This window comes from Amblyomma maculatum, chromosome 5 (assembly GCF_055883805.1).
Source record: "Amblyomma maculatum isolate TAMU_Amacu chromosome 5, ASM5588380v1, whole genome shotgun sequence".
Lineage (NCBI taxonomy): Eukaryota > Metazoa > Arthropoda > Arachnida > Ixodida > Ixodidae > Amblyomma > Amblyomma maculatum.
In genome coordinates this window covers 138,176,060-138,193,032 of record NC_139348.1, presented here as the reverse complement: position 1 = coordinate 138,193,032, position 16,973 = coordinate 138,176,060, and the positions used below count along the sequence as shown (strand labels likewise).

General features: G+C 42.9%; 1 protein-coding gene across 1 annotated transcript in view; it reads right to left on the bottom strand.

Annotated features, from left to right (window-relative positions):
• The window catches only part of hid (head involution defective), a 48,725-nt gene extending 34,607 nt beyond the window's left edge, over positions 1 to 14,118 (bottom strand). The window contains exons 1-2 of the mRNA XM_084605328.1: positions 14,112 to 14,118; positions 3,134 to 3,346 (exon numbers count right to left, since the gene is read on the bottom strand). Coding sequence (XP_084461454.1) covers positions 3,134 to 3,346; positions 14,112 to 14,118 — 220 coding nt within the window. The remainder of the gene's footprint in view (positions 1 to 3,133; positions 3,347 to 14,111) is intronic.
• Positions 14,119 to 16,973: the final 2,855 nt, after the last annotated feature.

The following is a 16,973-nucleotide window of genomic DNA, read 5'->3' as shown; positions in this document are numbered from 1 at the left end:
GGCGGTGATTGTCATAGCAGTGAACACTCGATGTGTTAGCAAGGCTGCATAGGCTTCGAGGACGCGGAAAGCATTCAACAAGCTCTAGGAAGCCCACTCTGGGCTGAAAAATGTTTACAGTAAAAAGAATTAAACTAAACACAATTTTACTCGACTAGAAGCGTGTAAGGCATTTGTTCTAGCCACTAATCTAAGGGCATGTTTGGTTGAATACCAGGAAACGTTTTAACTCGACAACAAGAAAGGCTTTTTCCGTGGTATCCGGCGTTGGTGTCGAAGAGCACGGCGCCGGAAGGTGATACTGGCAGCTGATATCGCGGCTCAATGAATTGGCGTAGGGTTGCCTGACGGTAGTTTTGGCTGGAGCTGCGAACTGGGGTCTCTCCATTTATCTGGGAGGATGATATCAAAATAAGCCTTCCAATACACTTGTATTCACACAGGCACGTTCATATGTCTTGGCTAAAATGGGGCTTTATACTTTCTCACGCTATCGCGTCATACCCTTAAATACGGAGCTTAAGCATAAGTAAAATAAGTTTTCTGCTGATACTTGCTTTTGTGCGATTGTAATCAGCTTGGTGTCTTAGCGTTTAACACTCTCTTCTGTGGCTTTGGTCGCTCATCTTTGCAACTGGCGTCTTTTCCCCTAATTATAGTGCGCACTACGTAGCTCACTCCTGTTCTTGGCCACCAAAAGCGTTGTCTGAACGAAATGGAAAATAAATTAATAGAACATTTATACTCCAGGTGGAGATGTAAGGCCACGTTTTATCACTGCGACTGAATAAGGTTGCTTCTCTATATCCATATCCGAGAGGCATATTCGAGAGACATATCACAAGCAATAAGAGTACTAGAATGTGTGGACCAGGGCTTGTAGGATCATTGCTAATCTTTAATGGCCGTACGGCCCTTTTCTTTTAAAATGAAGAAAACTGGAGGTGCAAACAGCACAAGCTGTCGAACCAAACGAGGTGTCTGGCCTGCATGAATGGGCAGTTCAAGCTACAGACCAAAATGATGTGTAGAAACAGGGCAGTAAGAAGGGGCCGGGGAGCCGGTTAGGCTGATAAGTAGAGCCCCTATTATGTTTGGTTTGGCTTGTAAAGTTCAACGACCCAAAGCGACTTAAGCTATGAGAGACGCTGTTGAGGAGGACTCCGCAAATTTCGACTACCTGGAAACTACATTCCTTCAAAGTTGTGCGCAAGCAGGAACAGATTAAAATATATGCCTTATGTACCAAGCGCGTCTCACCTTTTGCAGCGGATTTTGAGAGTTTAGAAATAGCGAGAGAGACATGTAAAAAGAAATAAAATGAGGATGCACAATAAATAAAAACATTTAGCAGAGACACTAAAGACTGTCTGCGCCTATGAAGGCGAAAGTCATATATTGTGATGCGTTGCCGTTACGCCCGCCCTGGCGAAATCCTTTCTAATGCAGACCAATGCCTTTCCTTTCGCGGAAATGTCCGCTAGGGATGTCCGAAGTAGTGGCACTTAAGAAAATAACCATCTTCATCGATAATCGAGCCATTATCCCGCCGATTCCCAGCTGAGCGAGCTAATCGCAATTCGACGCTGGGCTCGAGGGAAAGCGATCATTCATTCTACTTGTCGAACTTAAGTATGATATTGGCGGTGAAATTGAGGTTGCAGTTAGTGGTAATGATAATGGCCAAGCCCGGATCACACGTAGAATTGCCTGAATCCTTGCATTCTGAGTCCCAGGTTACTTCTATGTCAAGACGTTCACGTACTTACGGCCTGGATAACGCGCGGCTCTTTATGCTGCGTTGTAGCATGCGCTATCGCGTCATACTCACAGAGGCGGAGCCTAAGTGAGCCTTATAATATGCCTCGGCTTCAGACGCTTCCCGTTCAGGACACGCATGAGCAAGGTAAGATTTTTTAAATAATTAGCAAATAGAGTCTACTTTCAAATACTAGAATTTGCTGTTCTTATAGTTGTATGTGGGAAATATCCGACTACATTTGATTTGATTTTGGTTATATACGTCTTGGCAGCGTTTTCAAAATTGCGGAAGAATGGGCTGACTTCATTTTTCAAGATATGTTTCACCATTGAGACCAAAATGATAACCGTGCACACTGCGTGCGCTCAAATAGTGTTTGACAATGCTACAACACTGTAGCGAAACAGAAACAATCCTTATTTATATTGCATTTTAAGAAACTGTAAAGAAAAAACCACGTATAAGACAGGCTGCTACAAAAATATTACTTATGTTTTATTGTTCTTTATAGCCTGGCTAAATAATACACAATGTGAATAATGTATTCACGCAGTAATCAGTATGTAATTGCCTATTTCAGTTTAAAATTTAAATTTAAAATATAAAAACACTGTTACGTGCCCACATCACAGTGAACGACATTCCTTTAATTTCATTCATTTCAGGAGCACCGCAGTTTTCATGTTAGCTCAATTTCTGTGAAACACCCTGCGTATGAGCAAAAGCGCTGTAATATTCGCATGGACATGACTCTTTTGATATTGTGAAATCGAAGAGCACAAAACACCTGCGTTGCTTAAGTTTTAGTTCTGAATACGTAGGTGACATGCCCATGAGGACACCTCGAGAACATGCCAAATTAATACACAGGCTCTGAAGCTTTTTTAAGCCGCAATTCGTCTTCATTTCTCGAATAATGTTTGATGTGAAAATACGGACTAAAAAACGGAAATATAAATAATGAACCTTGAGACGTACATTAAAAAAAAAATCTAAAAGCAGCGCTGCTGGTACCACTCATGTGCGTTCAGCGGGTAAATACAAATTGCCATTTTAAATTATTAAGGAGAACCGTATGTTCAGTCTGCTTAACGTGCTGTTAAAAGGACAGCTGGTGAGAAATATCTGGGTGCCGCTTATTCTCTCCCTTCTGCTCGTCAAGGGTGTTTAAAGCCAAAATGTTGTATCAACGTAAATTGTATTCATAACATCTTTGGCATGCAAAATAAGAATCAGGAAAGAAGAAACAGACACAGGGCAGACGCCAGTGTCTGTCTCTTTTCTTAAACGTAAATGTATTGAATTGAGCTGACCATTGCAATCTACTCGTTACCGTGTGAAATCTCTTAGGAATAGCCCAGAGTCACGTACATAAGTCGGTGGAAGCTGGACTTTGATCAGCAGCGCTTCCAGAAGCAGCGCTTCCAGATGCAGCGCTTCCAGAAGCACCCGGGTTCGTAATGGAGGCAGCAGCAGTAGTTACAGGGCGTTTATTCACAACCTGGGGAAATGGCGAGGAATTGTCAGCAGAAGGGCCACTGCTGCTGCCTTTATCCGAGTCGTGCACCGGTTCTTCGCCGTCATCTGTGCACACCAGAAAAAAAAAAAAAGAATGGGGTTTAAAACACTTGTCGGGTTGCATGAGGGCTAGTCCACATCTGCTGTAATACATATACTCAAATAAGAATGCTTTTATGCAGTTTGTGGAAATATTTTAAAACTTTTGCAGGATTCTATATTTATCATGCTGTTTTGACATGTTATTGCTTATTGGTTCCACGGTATCGTGCCATATAAGCTAAACAAAAAACAAATGGTTAGGGCAAAGCATCTATAAAGTATAATTTGTTGTTCGGAGTTTCTAGTAGTTTTGAGCGCTGTTAGGTGCTTTATTAATCGACAAATGATGGAGCGTAGAGCGCGCGTAACCTTATCTTTAATGCCTTCTAGTCAAGCAATCGAACAGTCCTTCTAAATATCTGCTGTGGAATGCATCCTTGGTACATATTTTGCGAACTTATGCCGAGGTTGTGAAGCATGCAGTGAGCTCCTCCTTACAACAGGAAGAATTACCTTACGGAACATGCGCAGGCTTTTACTTCGCGGTAGCCAATTTCAGGCCTCGCTCTCTTGTGCTGTATCCATGTATCGTGCCAATATGAAGGATGCGCAAGAAATCCATTATTTTTACTTTTATTGCGAGCCTCATAGTTTCGTCTAAGCACAAGCACAACAAAAATGCTAAGCGCACGAGAAAGCCGAGACCGAAGGCTCAACTAATCTTTACTCAGACGTAATGTAAGTATTCCCGTTACTACCATGGTGCTCCCACAGAAGCTCGAATAAAACAGCGCTACCATTTTAGCATTTAATTATAATAAATTGCAGTGAAGCACGTCTCACTTGAAGAAAAAAAAAAAAAAAGAAGCGATCAACACATGGAAGCGCACATTGAATTCGACCCCTTTTTCCGAGGTACATGATGTCAGGCGTTGTGTAATAGGGCGAAAACACTGAAAGACAAGTTCCGATATGAACAAGAACAAAAACCCTCCCCGCATTATACAACCGATGAAACATGACAGAGGAATCGTCTCGCGGTAGCGTTTAGAGGGAGTGATTATGTATAGTGATTATTATCATGCTGATGACATTCGGTTTGGGTTATGTACACCCCTGCACAAAAGCAGAGAGGCCACGCCACCCGCTGGACTTATTTTTCGGTATCAAAAGATGCACCTGACAAATATGTTTGGACAAGATGGCAAGCATATTAGTTGGCTGCCCTCTGGATAACTTAGAAATCATCGGTACATCTTCAGAAAAAGCTGATGTCCAGTTTTGTCAAAACGCGTGGTCTCTCCACTTTTGAGCAAAGTTGTACCGTGTCACAAATCCCTTTTCTTAAAAGAAGTGCCCAGCATCAAGTAACATCACTATGATATTTCAACATCTTCGTATTAGGGGCGCCATGCCTGAAAAGCATGTCTATACTTGTCTCCGAAGCCTCGTTTGGCACGCAGCAAAAAGGAGAGAGATAAGAAGTAAGGAAAGGAAGCGAAGGGATGGTGAAATGAGAGAGGTACCGGATAGAAAAACAGCATGAGCGTAGTCTATATGATGAAGGAAATGGAAAGAACAAGCGAAAATGGGATGATGACGAGAGGGAGAGGCAACGGGTATGCGAATTCTTTTTTCAGCTTCAGTTGCATTGTTCTTAAAAATTTGTACTTACATATAATTTGTGAGCTAAGCAATAACGTCGAAAAAGTGTGATTTTAATTTTCACGATGACAATAAGATCAACACTACAAAAGCACGTTTTTTTTTTTTTTTTCAATATAGATACAAGTTTAAGCTTCGAAACACGGAGAGGTCGGCCGGAATGTTAAACATTTGGCCTGCTAAAGTGCCCTGGGGAAAAGAGGAGAATGTATACAGTCGCGATGGATAACAACGTGGTCAGAAAAGCCAGCTTGGGCCACAATCGCGTGTCAAGTCCTATGTCACTAAAGAAACGGCAAAAAGCCCGAACGACTTGTACAGTTTTCTATTTCTCCAACCAAGCATGGAATATTGAGATGTGTTGTTCAAACGCTGTAAGAAAATGGCTGGTCTAATTGGTTGGTATATATATATATATATATATATATATATATATATATATATATATATATATATATATATATATTAATGGTGCACTTTGCCAGTCTACTAAGCGTTCACTGTCCAAATGGATGATAATCAGAATCAAGCTCTGCTGAACACTTCTTGTTTCAAGCAAAATATCACCACCCCCCCTCCCCCAATGTTATTTATATATAAATAACAAACTTGATAACATTTACATGTGTGCTGCTGAGCTTCAGAATATGCAGCTCAAGGGAAGCCGAGGCTGACTGAAGACCGACTTATGCAACCAAAATGTATCATTCACTAGTGGGCCATGTCGGTTTATCAGCCGCTGAGTAGTTGTGCCAGTGGCATAAATGCTTGTAAACGAGACACAGCTTCCCTTAGAACCCTGTCGTATGGTGATTATTCTGCTGCACGTTTTCCTTACATAGTTGGCGTATAAAACACACCTTCGCGCAAAGTTGAAGAATACAGTTTGCGGTGAGCGTAATGATGATTTTTTTAATGTCTTATGTTAACTGGGACCTAGAAATCACTCTCCTAATGAGCACGCAGCAGAAGTTCCTGTGTGAAAGAGAACCCTTCGGATGGTATATTGTGAGCTACTCATATCATCATCATCATCAGCCTGACTATACCCACTGCAGGGCGAAGGCCTCTCCCATATTTCTCCACTTAACCCGGTTCTGTGCTAGCTACATCCACTTGACCCCCGCGAACTTCTTAACCTCATCCGCCCACCTAACATTCTGCCGCCCCCTGCTACGCTTTCCTTCTCTTGGAATCCACTTTGTTACCCTAAGCGACCATCGGTTATCCTTTATTCGCACTACATGTCCTGCCCATGCCCATTTCTTCGTCTTAATTTCCACTAGAATGTCGGTAACTTGATTCATTTCTCTGACCCACTCTGCCCGCTTCCTATCTCTTAATGTTACCCCTACCATTTTTCGTTCCATAGCCCTCTGGGTTGTCCTCAACTTAAGTAGAACTCTCTTGGTTGGCCTCCACGTTTCAGCCCCATAGGTGAGTACAGGTAAGATGCAACTGTTGTATACTTTCCTCTTGAGCGATACCGGTAAGCTGCTAGTCATAATCTGCGAGTGCTTGCCAAATGCGTTCCATCCCAATCTTATTCTTCTTATTTCCTTTTCATGGTCCGAATCTGCGGTTACTACCTGTCCTAAGTAGACTTAATCGCCTACTACACCTACTACTTCCAGTGCGTGTAGATGCACAAGGTAGATTTCAAGGTAAGAAACTTTAAGACACAAAGCGTAATGTTAAAATGAGGCAAGCAAAGAAACACTGAATCTCCTAGCAGTTGCTATCCAACCAATTTAAACGAGACTTTAGCATACGTTCATTCACCCATTCATTAATTTTGCCCTCGACAGTTTCAAGCCTACAGAAAAGGCGCTTTCACAGGTGCTTACCGGGTTTGGCTTGCTGGGTGAGAATCAAAATTCCCCCCACGAGAAAAGCGAGAACGAAAAAAAGACACAGCATAGACGTCACCCAGGAGACAGAGCTGGACCCAGGCAAGTTCGCTCTGCAAAAACAGTGCAAAGCATGCTTGAATGCCATAACCGGAAGTACTGTATGTGTGCATATTTTAAACAATAATTTGCTGTTACCGCGTATTCTCGCATAACTTGAAATTGTCCTCAAATATTGATATTAATTATATCTCTACTTCGCCGTATCGGGCAGCTTACAATTTCTATTGCTTACAGTTACAAATGCACCGTGTTGCTTTTCAACGGCAGTAAAAACTGCTGATATGAGCCCATGACAAACATAAAAGCAAGGGTTTTCTACAGATTGGAAGATCAGACCATTCGCGCAAGTATTTTCGCGAAAATGCTTTGCAGTATTCCACAGCTTCGTATCATTAAAGTGAAGTCCAAGAAAGCTGGACTTGAGACTTTGCCCTAAAAATAAGGTTTTGAGCTTAAAGCGAAACGGGCCTATCAAAATCGCCACCCATACTCAGTGTGCATTCTTGTTAATCGTGGTGCCAGCCATTGTGTTTACAGCCGGCCACAAATCTACGAAATGTTTTTATGCGCTATTTTCCAAAAACCATCTTTTTTTCTATCCTGCGATTCAAACCGCTACTATGACGAAAGCTGAAAACAGGGCTTTGCAGCGCCTTCATGACCAAAGCGCTAAGAGCTAGAATGTAATTATATGAGTAGCTTCAATCCTCAATCAGTAGTGCCTGATTTTTTTTACCTCCTTATGGAGAAGCATTTGTGGCAGTACGGTGTCGAATTCCTCGAAAGTAGCATGAACTACCATTAGCTCCCTCTCGCACCTCTTACTGATTAAAGCCTCATGTTTACCGCACCGGATTCTAGTATTACCTTGAATGTATTAAAGAGGTCCGATGAAAGAAAGACAAGGCTCAGTATTTAGCGTATGTTCTAGTTTTTAAAAGAAAAATGTTTGCGAAAAATGTTTGGGTTGGGTTTTATTGGCCAGACCAGATTCTAAGGGGTAGTCAAAGGCGTTAGTGAGCGTAGATTTGGAGAGAAAGAAAGAAGTAGATTTCAAAGACGTTCGGCTTGCGGAGGCTAGCCGGATGATGCTATGCTCTCCCAGGGGTGTACAAGCAGTAGGCCTAGATAGCTATCCCTTAATGCTGGACTTTACAAGTCTCCTCTACGCCTCTTGTTTTCTCCTGGCTTGCTGCACACGGCACGCTCTGTATACCAGTCTCTGACCTACAAAGCCTTTTCAGGTAAGGGGTTAATTCTGACCAGACATACAAAAGATAACCTGCTGTAGAGCAACGGCAGAAAGCCAATCTACAAGCGAATCGGCCCGTGAAGAAAAAAATTAACAAAAGGTGCCACCAACATCTAGTTTCCAAGGAGACGGGCAGAGGAGCTAATCATCGCTCGGGGGAGGGGGGGGAAGAGGGGGGTAAGGAAGAAGTCAGTCTATAGACATTTCGGCAACAAAGTTCAGGCAGAGAGAGAATCTGAAATGTAAAGAGAGAATCTGAAGTGAAGCGTGGGCCTACGTCATATTCGATGACCTGCGTGGAAATTATAGACTAAGATAACAATATGGACAGATAATGAATCATAGAGGTGTTTAGAATTATTCGACAGAATTATTTTATATTCAAAACTGTGCGAGATATTTCGGAACAAAATTATAATGCAACATAAAAGGGCAGTCGCTCTTTAAAATTGTCTTAGTGGGAACAGTGACTGGAAATATTCAATACAAAAAAAAATGCTTATGAAAGCTCGTTCAGGCGCCTTACATGAATTGTAGACTTAAATAAACCTTAAAATCCAAAACTTTAGACATTCGAAAATTCAAGCTAACGTGCCAGTTAAAAAAATATTGAAAATAGACTCATTATTCATGTTGGCATCTTGAATATTGATACCTGTCATTGCTCCTTCTAAGAAGTCTGATATTTTAAGCCAACATACCTGAAGAGAAATCACCGGTGCATATCGCCCAGTTTTTGAAAAGCTGTGTTGGATAATTTGTAACGCCCTATATTAAAACGTGTATATGCCCGTGTGTTTCAAAGCCTATAAAATTCATTGGTCACATTGACGTTGAAAGAAAAATATTTTCGAGAAAACATTAGCACCTGTATCATAGTATTTAATATATCACAGACTCCCTTCCCGGAAAAGTGAAGGGCAAATTATGATGGAATAGTAAAATAAATAAATGGGAAGGACAAACTGGATATCTAAAAAGGATCGGAAAAGGCGTACAAGGAAGAAAACAAAATGTTTTATGGCTGTCAAACATCTTCAGCCTTTTTCTGCAGAAAACAAAGCATATTTTAGATTTTTATTCATTTTTATGAGGCTGCCCAGACACATGGGTGGCCTACAAGCAGTTTACTACCAGCAAACTCATTCTACAATCTGACCAAGATAACAGCCCATAGAACAAATAAACGATGAAGTAATCATATGCAAGACTCTACGTAAATCAAGAATTCCAGCACAATATTGTCAGTAAACATAACATCAGCCAGAACTAGACACCATATTCTGTGATTCAAGGAAACATTGTCGGTCAACAATCAAGCATTGTAAGCTAAGAATTTCTAGCCAGCGAAGCGTACACTTGTTAGCCGAATAGTTATACTCATTCAGCTCAGTAGCCCCCCATCCCGTCTTGAGTATTCCCAGTCCTATTTTATATTGATGTGCGCCCGCTATGCTTTTGGCGGGGCGGACTGGCCAAGATTTTTACTTATTTTTAATCGGCCAGGCTATGCTTAGTAGACCCCTTTTACCTAAGATTATGATAAACAAGTATCGATTCGTTTCGGTCACCATGTAATCAATTATTTTCACTGCCCAGTGATTAGTGCCTCTGTATAGTTGAATAAGATTCTCAATTCCATTAAATGAACTGGCTATACTTACTTGTCATCAGCTGGGGAAAGCAAATGGCCATAGTTTTACGTCAGAAACTTGAATGGAAATATTAAGATCGGAATAAGCATGCAGAGCATCTGCAATTTCAATTTTGATTACCAAATTGTTATTCACAATTACATCATGCTTTAGCAATGCTCTGACCATATTTATAAAGTCGTTTGCAAAAGACCCGACCTTTTATGAAGTGGCTGTAGGTCTATTATATTTTTCTAGGTTCAGAGCGTTTTGCTGTATACACATGCCGATATTGGCTCCTCGCTCATCAATTATATTCGTAACGCACCTTTCAAATCATTTCACTGCCATGGAAGAGTAGGAATCGATAATTCATTAAGTAAAAATTCTCCCATTTCCCTCAGACACACTTTCTGCGTTACTCTGACTACATGCTCAGATGAACATGGTACTTATGGACACGAGCAACAACTAGGCTGTCCCGGATGAAACAAAGAGAGGAAGATGAATACGACAGAAGCAAGTGAAAGTAACTTACTTGCGGTGGGCTCGACTGAGGAAGAACGCAAGCAATTGAGATCAGTGACATCACAAATAAACCTTCTGTATGGGATATAACAGTTTCATTGTGTGAAGCTCTCGCAGTGTAAATCTACTCGCTGAACATGCAAGATGTACATGCGTTGAGAGCCGGCAAAGCTAATGTAAATTGCATTAAGCACAGAGACCAGCGTACCAGAACACTGATTCTGCATGCAGTCAGCTGAGCCGAATAAAAGGGGCCTGCGAGCACTATAGTGATTTGGGTTATGCATTTAGCACACTACGGCGCTGTTGCAAATGCTCCTGTCAAACGTAACATGTGCACGACATGTTTGGCGCTAAATGCAGTATTTATATTGATGAAAACTATGAAGGGAATTTGTGCTATATCAAATAAAAAAGGTGCATGAAATCTGAATCACGAAAATTTAGGCCGATAGGCAATACATTTGAAAAGGCACTGGAAGTTTTCTCACACAGGTGTGATACAAGCACGATGCGTTTCTAGGGCGATCTGTAGTTTTGTTGAGTTTCATGTTTAAAACGACACAGCAAATTTTATTCCTCGTATTGAATGTCTAACCTGATGACTTGCTCTCGTTGTTTTCAATAGCCTTCGAATCTGCACCAAATTTTAGCATCAACACAAGCGACTAACGAGCGAAATCGGCTGTTGACGCCAATATCTGTGCTTCGGTTTTTGATCCTTTCCTGCTTACAAGAAGATTAGCAGTGCTCTGTCAATGACAGCGCTGACTTCCACTTTGAATGGTGCAGTCGTTTCTGCTGCACAGTCTTCGATTTGTCCACAGCATCTACTTAACTCGCGTGAGCACATGGGAAACGTCGATACGTGCGAGGTCATTCAATGTTATAGTGAATAAGAGAGTAGGTGTTCATTTGCTTCACACCGCCATGGCTTTCGATACAATAGACTTTTGAAGCAAAGTGCCGCAGGCGCACATAAGCCTAAAGGAGGTGCTTTGAATGGTCTGCCACATAGTTACGATGCTGCCGGATGCAATGGCGCTTCCGAATAAAGCGGTCACCTGTTGTCGTGCTCACACCTAAAATGGACGACCATGCATTGAGGGCAAGTCGGTGACTTCAGATGACACTCATTAATACACGGCAGCAGGAAGCTGGCAAAGATGAAGAACACGGCCTAGGCAGAAAACTGACGTGGCAAGATCTTGCAGACTTCCAGCTTATGCTCAGAGCTTGCGGTGAACAACCGATCGACAACGAAATAAAGAAATATGAGGATAAGAGGTTGCAGTATGTGGCAGCAGTCTGCATACTCAGTGCCACGGAACAGCCCCTAGTAGAGTTATATTTCTGCCTGTGTCAGATGAGTAAACACCGAAAGACAAGTAATACCAGAATACATAGGGACAAGTTCCATAGTCTGGTTTTGAGAGAATGTAGAATTAGGTACCAGATCTAAGACTAAGTTACACGAAGGTGCACCAACATACTGAAGTTAATAAAACAACATAGAATAAGGTGAAAAAAATTTGAGAGAATGATTTCAAGAATCAGACAAACTGTTAAAATAGTCTCTGCTACATGAAATTTGGGGATAAGGCAAGAAAAGTAGTTCAGGTTCAGAGTTCGCAATTATTGCAGCTGCGATGCTACGTGTTGGATAATTTAGGGGACACCTAATCACATTTAGTGCCTCAAATGCACCGGAATCAGGTTTGTGTCCGCATTACCTGCTACCTGCATCGTCATTGTTATCCGATGCATAAGCTACGGCTTTGCAGCAGGTGATGATGATCAATCTTCAGGGACGTACTGCACCAACTTGCGAGAAATTGCGATTATGGTACATGCACGCAGCCTTGAATCTAGCTGGCTCGATTCCAGTGTCATACGCAGATCTGTGCAGACAATTCTGCATGCAGCTAAATGCAGCTAGCAACTGAGGTCCTGCCTTCCCCCACACTTTGTTCAGACACGTCACGAGCGCACTGACTAACTAGAACAAGATCCCCATCGACTAAGTCAATTGGTTTCGGGTACGTCACCACATCGGTTGATGAGGCAAATATTTCTACGTTTTGCGCGACTCCCCAAAGAAATGGCGCTAACGAAATCCGGATCATACGGTTGAATAATAACTAAATTGAGTAAATTGAGCATCTGACTCAAAATGAGACAATTTAGGATTCTCTTCGGCATTGCTGAGTATTACATTTTGAACGTGAATCTAGTTGGCAAAATTATAGGCAGTTGAGAAGTATCCCTTGGAGACGAATATTTGCTACTGCTTATTATATGTGATAGTAATCAATTCATAAATTTTAGAAACATATCTGGTTTCGTGTCATCAATTTGTAACATGTTTTACAAAGCAGTGAAAGACAAGCAAGCATTTACAGAATGCTTAGCATTCCAGGCTATATGCTGGCTATGCTTTTTAAAAAGTAAGCATGCTTGCTTTCGTCGGCAGACCGATTAAACGGACACGGCAGCAGTTCTAACAGTGCCAATAGAGCAGAGGAAATGCAGGCACGCGTTGCAGCGAACGTAGAATACAAAAAAGTAACACTTACGCTGAGACACTTCAGATACATCTGAAAGGCGCAATCAGCAAGATACGTTAAGGGTAAGAAGCTCATAACGTCAGTATACAGTGTGGCGAGGCGGGCGTGTGTAGATTTAATTTACAATTAATTAATTGAGGGCATAGCGCCTCGAATGAACGCTCAATTATTAGGTGAAAACAAATGCAACCTATGCGATATTCGCGCAAAATCCTCCTCTTCATATGGGCAGGAGGGTGCTCTAGCTTCGCTAAATACACAAAGAACACTTATTTTTCTTGTTTCTATGTGAGCTCGAAATCAACACATCGATGGGTCTCTAGCTCAACGAAACTTCATGGCGTAGAATAGGGAAGCTTCCAATGCCTTTAAATCTCGCGATGGAGGCAAAACAAAAAGTCGTCCATGTGCTTTGCAATGTCAGTGCACGTTGAAGACTCACAGGGGTTGAAAATAACTCGAAGCCGTCCACTATGACCGCTCTTCCCTTATTCCACTTTCACTCCCAGCTTCCTCCCTTCACTTATGGCGCGGTTCAGGTGTCAACGGAAACAAGCGTAACAGATACTGCGTCTTTTCCTTCCTGTAAACCAACCAGCCAATAATCCAAATAATGAAAAACCCGCGATTGAAAAAGCGGTGTTCAGGGGCTATGGCTGCAACACTGAAAGCTTTTCTCCATCCCTAAGTTCAAGCCATGCTTAAACCCCTGTAGATTTTTGCATGTATTGCCGCTCAAATTGTTTTCAACCAAAGTCGTCTGTACAGACGCTTTCAAATGCGCTGTCACCGACATGTAATAAGAATCAGTGGTAAAAAAGCATCCAAAGTAAGCTTGGTCGGCTGCTCTTCCTGAGCATACCCTTGGTGGCACCAGACCTTGTCTTGCGTTGGCGGTAGCGCTTTGCAAAGCGCGGAGGCCTCGCGCTCCCGTGTTCGCTTTCATATTCCTTCTAACTACGTCAAGGCTACTTGGCCGCTACCGTAAGACAACACAATAAATCTATGACGTTATAATACAATAGATTCCGCAAAGGTCTGAAAGAAGCGCTAGCCGGGAGCAAAGTGATTCGAAAATGAAACTATGGGCTGATTAGTATTTCGCCTTCTCTTTCAGCGTGTCATTTGAGATCCAGCACCAGCTCTACTATATGTCGGCTGCAGTGTCATGTCGCACAGAGAAAGCATGAGCCTCGGTTTAGATAAAATACACAGAAGGACGAAACTCACCGACCATGATGGTAGGTGCGCTCAAACAAAGGTTTCAGAAGCCGAAGGCAGTGGACGTTAGGCCTCGTGTCAAACGATCTCCTTGGTAGACACCCCAAGCAAGGAGAACAGGAACTCAGGCAGCAATGCACGGAAGGGGTTTGCTTGCGGTGCTTAAGCAGAGGTTGTAGAAGAACGAGGTGTGAGCACGGCGAGGAGATCGCTTTATTCCAAGCTGCAGTGCGGGAAAGGCTGAGACGTTGACAAGTCACGCGCTTACCTGGTCTGTGGCTCGAGGTGCTCGAGGTATGAGATACTTCAACCTTGTCTTCGGCGCAGTGACAGCGCGCACTATATGGCGCGATTCCGTTGTCTCACAGATGCCATTGTGAATTTAGATGTGCAGCACCGTTGTTGGCCGCAAGTGATAAATCGACAGGGACATAACGTGAGAGCCGCGTGACCTCGAGCAGGAATTTCAAATGGTCAACAATGCTTATGTAACCGCATGTCTCAAATTGTGTAGGTTTTTAAACTAATTTATTCAACTTAAAACAATACTTCACTGATTAGAAGCGCTCAAACCCACGAGCTTTTGTTTGAGGGCCTCACTTTCTGAAGACTAGACAACGTGAAGGCGTTGTTGTACAGGTGGGAAAATTGTTGGTCTTTCCAAAAAGGAAAAGTTGTCACTGCAGGCACTTGAATATGCTAGTACAATTAGGCAAGCCCAGATGTCGATACCAGGTTTATGCTTAATCCGGAGCTTAAGTATCCGGTAGGTTTTTACTGTAGTATTTTTTAAGTAACAGGAAACAAATCATATACATGAGCATATGGTGGTGTGTTATTTTGGGTAGCATTATAGGTTTCATTACCGTCTAACAATTGCTGCCAAAGTTGCAGCTTCTGTAATTTCGCTCAAGACTTTTGTTCTCATGGCTAAACATATACAAAACCATCACAGACACGAGCATGCCGCTTGAGCTTCGCTGCTGAACTGCGTGGAGACTTCAGACATCTCAGAACGGCTAAAGGGCATAGTTTTGGGAAAGACCAACCGGCTGCGTTGGCTAGTCGGTAGACAGTGTGGGTGGCAAACGAATAACCACGGTTCGAGTGCTTCTAAGAAGTGAAATATTGCTTTACGTCTAAAAAATGTACAAACTTCTAGAGGTGCGTTGACCTCAGCCTTGTTGGCTATATAGTCCTAGCGCATTAAGAATCGCCCAAAGAAAAAGAAAGGATCCAGGAAGCACTGTAGAATCTGCACTGAAGAAATACGAAAGCCTGAAAATTGATCTGCACATAATATATCGCGCGCCTCTTATGGGCTTTTTTCTAGCAAGACCGGGTGTCGTGCCACACAGTGAAAATTTCATGTACTTGGCGAGCGTTCGTTGCAGTTTAATATATATTCTTATGTTTGGTTTAGAGGAAAGGAAAGCACCATATCTGTTGCACTTTCTATGGCAAAAGCGTTAGGACGGTATACCGTCGCTCCTGTCGCATGGCGTTTATCGGTGCGCTTTCAACTGTGGGATTCCAGATGGCAGGGTTGCTAGACAAAAGAGAAGACATCTCGCGGAATCTCACAAACAGATCTCTCGCACATATCTCGCGCAGACGTGATTTTGACTATGAGCCAAGAAACCCTAAAATGTGACAGATTCTGTGCCTTTCCTATAAATCAACACACAAAATCAGCGTGGGACTGTTGCTGTGCCGTGCAAGTAATACTAATATTAATAATAATAATTGGCTCACAGGAAAGGAAGAGATAGGTGGTAAAGGGTGGATATTCCTGGCCCTACGAGGCTGGGACTGGTCGGTCATCGCCGCTTGCGGCGGGGGATAGCCTGCCATCAAATTTTTACCTTTTTTAGGCTGTTATTGCACCCGCCACCGCTTAGGTGGTGGACGATAGCTGTTGCGGTGCGCGTGTTTCTCTCCCTTTCTGTTTTTTCTTCTCTACTTTCTCTCTTCTGTCCGCTCGAGGCAGCAGAGGTGACTCAGCTACAGGGCCAGTAGCAGGCCCGTGCATTTTCTTTTCCTTCTTCCTATAGTCGCAACAACAACAACAAGTTGCAATCACCCTTGCAGTTAAACACGCCAGCAGCCAAAGTAGAAAACACATAACAATCAGCGATTCCCAAAAGTCCTGTCGTGCCTTCCTCCTGGGACGCGTATGCAAACAGGCACACCGAGAAATGGAGCAGGAAAAAAAGGCGGGCAACGTGAAGCACACAATCCTGTGGATAATGGCACACGAAAGAATCTACGGCAACGAGGCAGCCGACAGGATAGTCCGAGGGCATACTTTCCGGGCACCTGCGCCTGCTGTACCAGAGCCTTCAACCCCTCTCACATACGGGGAACTGATACAATACTTGAAATTAGGAAGAAAACGATATGCAGAACCACACAAAGACCTCAGCAGACAGGAGGCAGTAGCCTGGAGGAACATACAGGGTAGGACATTCTCAAACCTAGCAAAGTACCACAAAATCTGGCCCGAAAAAGTTCAAAATAGCACGTGCACACCATGCCGTGAAGTCTCGGACATCCTGCACATGGTATGAAACTGCAAAGAGCAGTTAGAGAAATATAAAGCTCGAGCACTCAGCCAAGCGGAGTAGGATGCATAGCTGGCCCACACGGGTCTCTCTGAGCAGCGCAGCCTGCTCACCAGGGCCCGGGAGACAGCCCAGGCCAATGGTATCCTGGACTGAGGAAACCACCCACGCTATTCCGTTAAACAATTAAAGTTTACTCTCTCTCTCTCTCTCTCTCTGCCGAGGTTTAGAGTCGCAGGAGCTCATTAGGTACTTCATGAGTCAGCCAGGTGAAACAATCACTTTCATTTAGCTACAATGGAAGAAG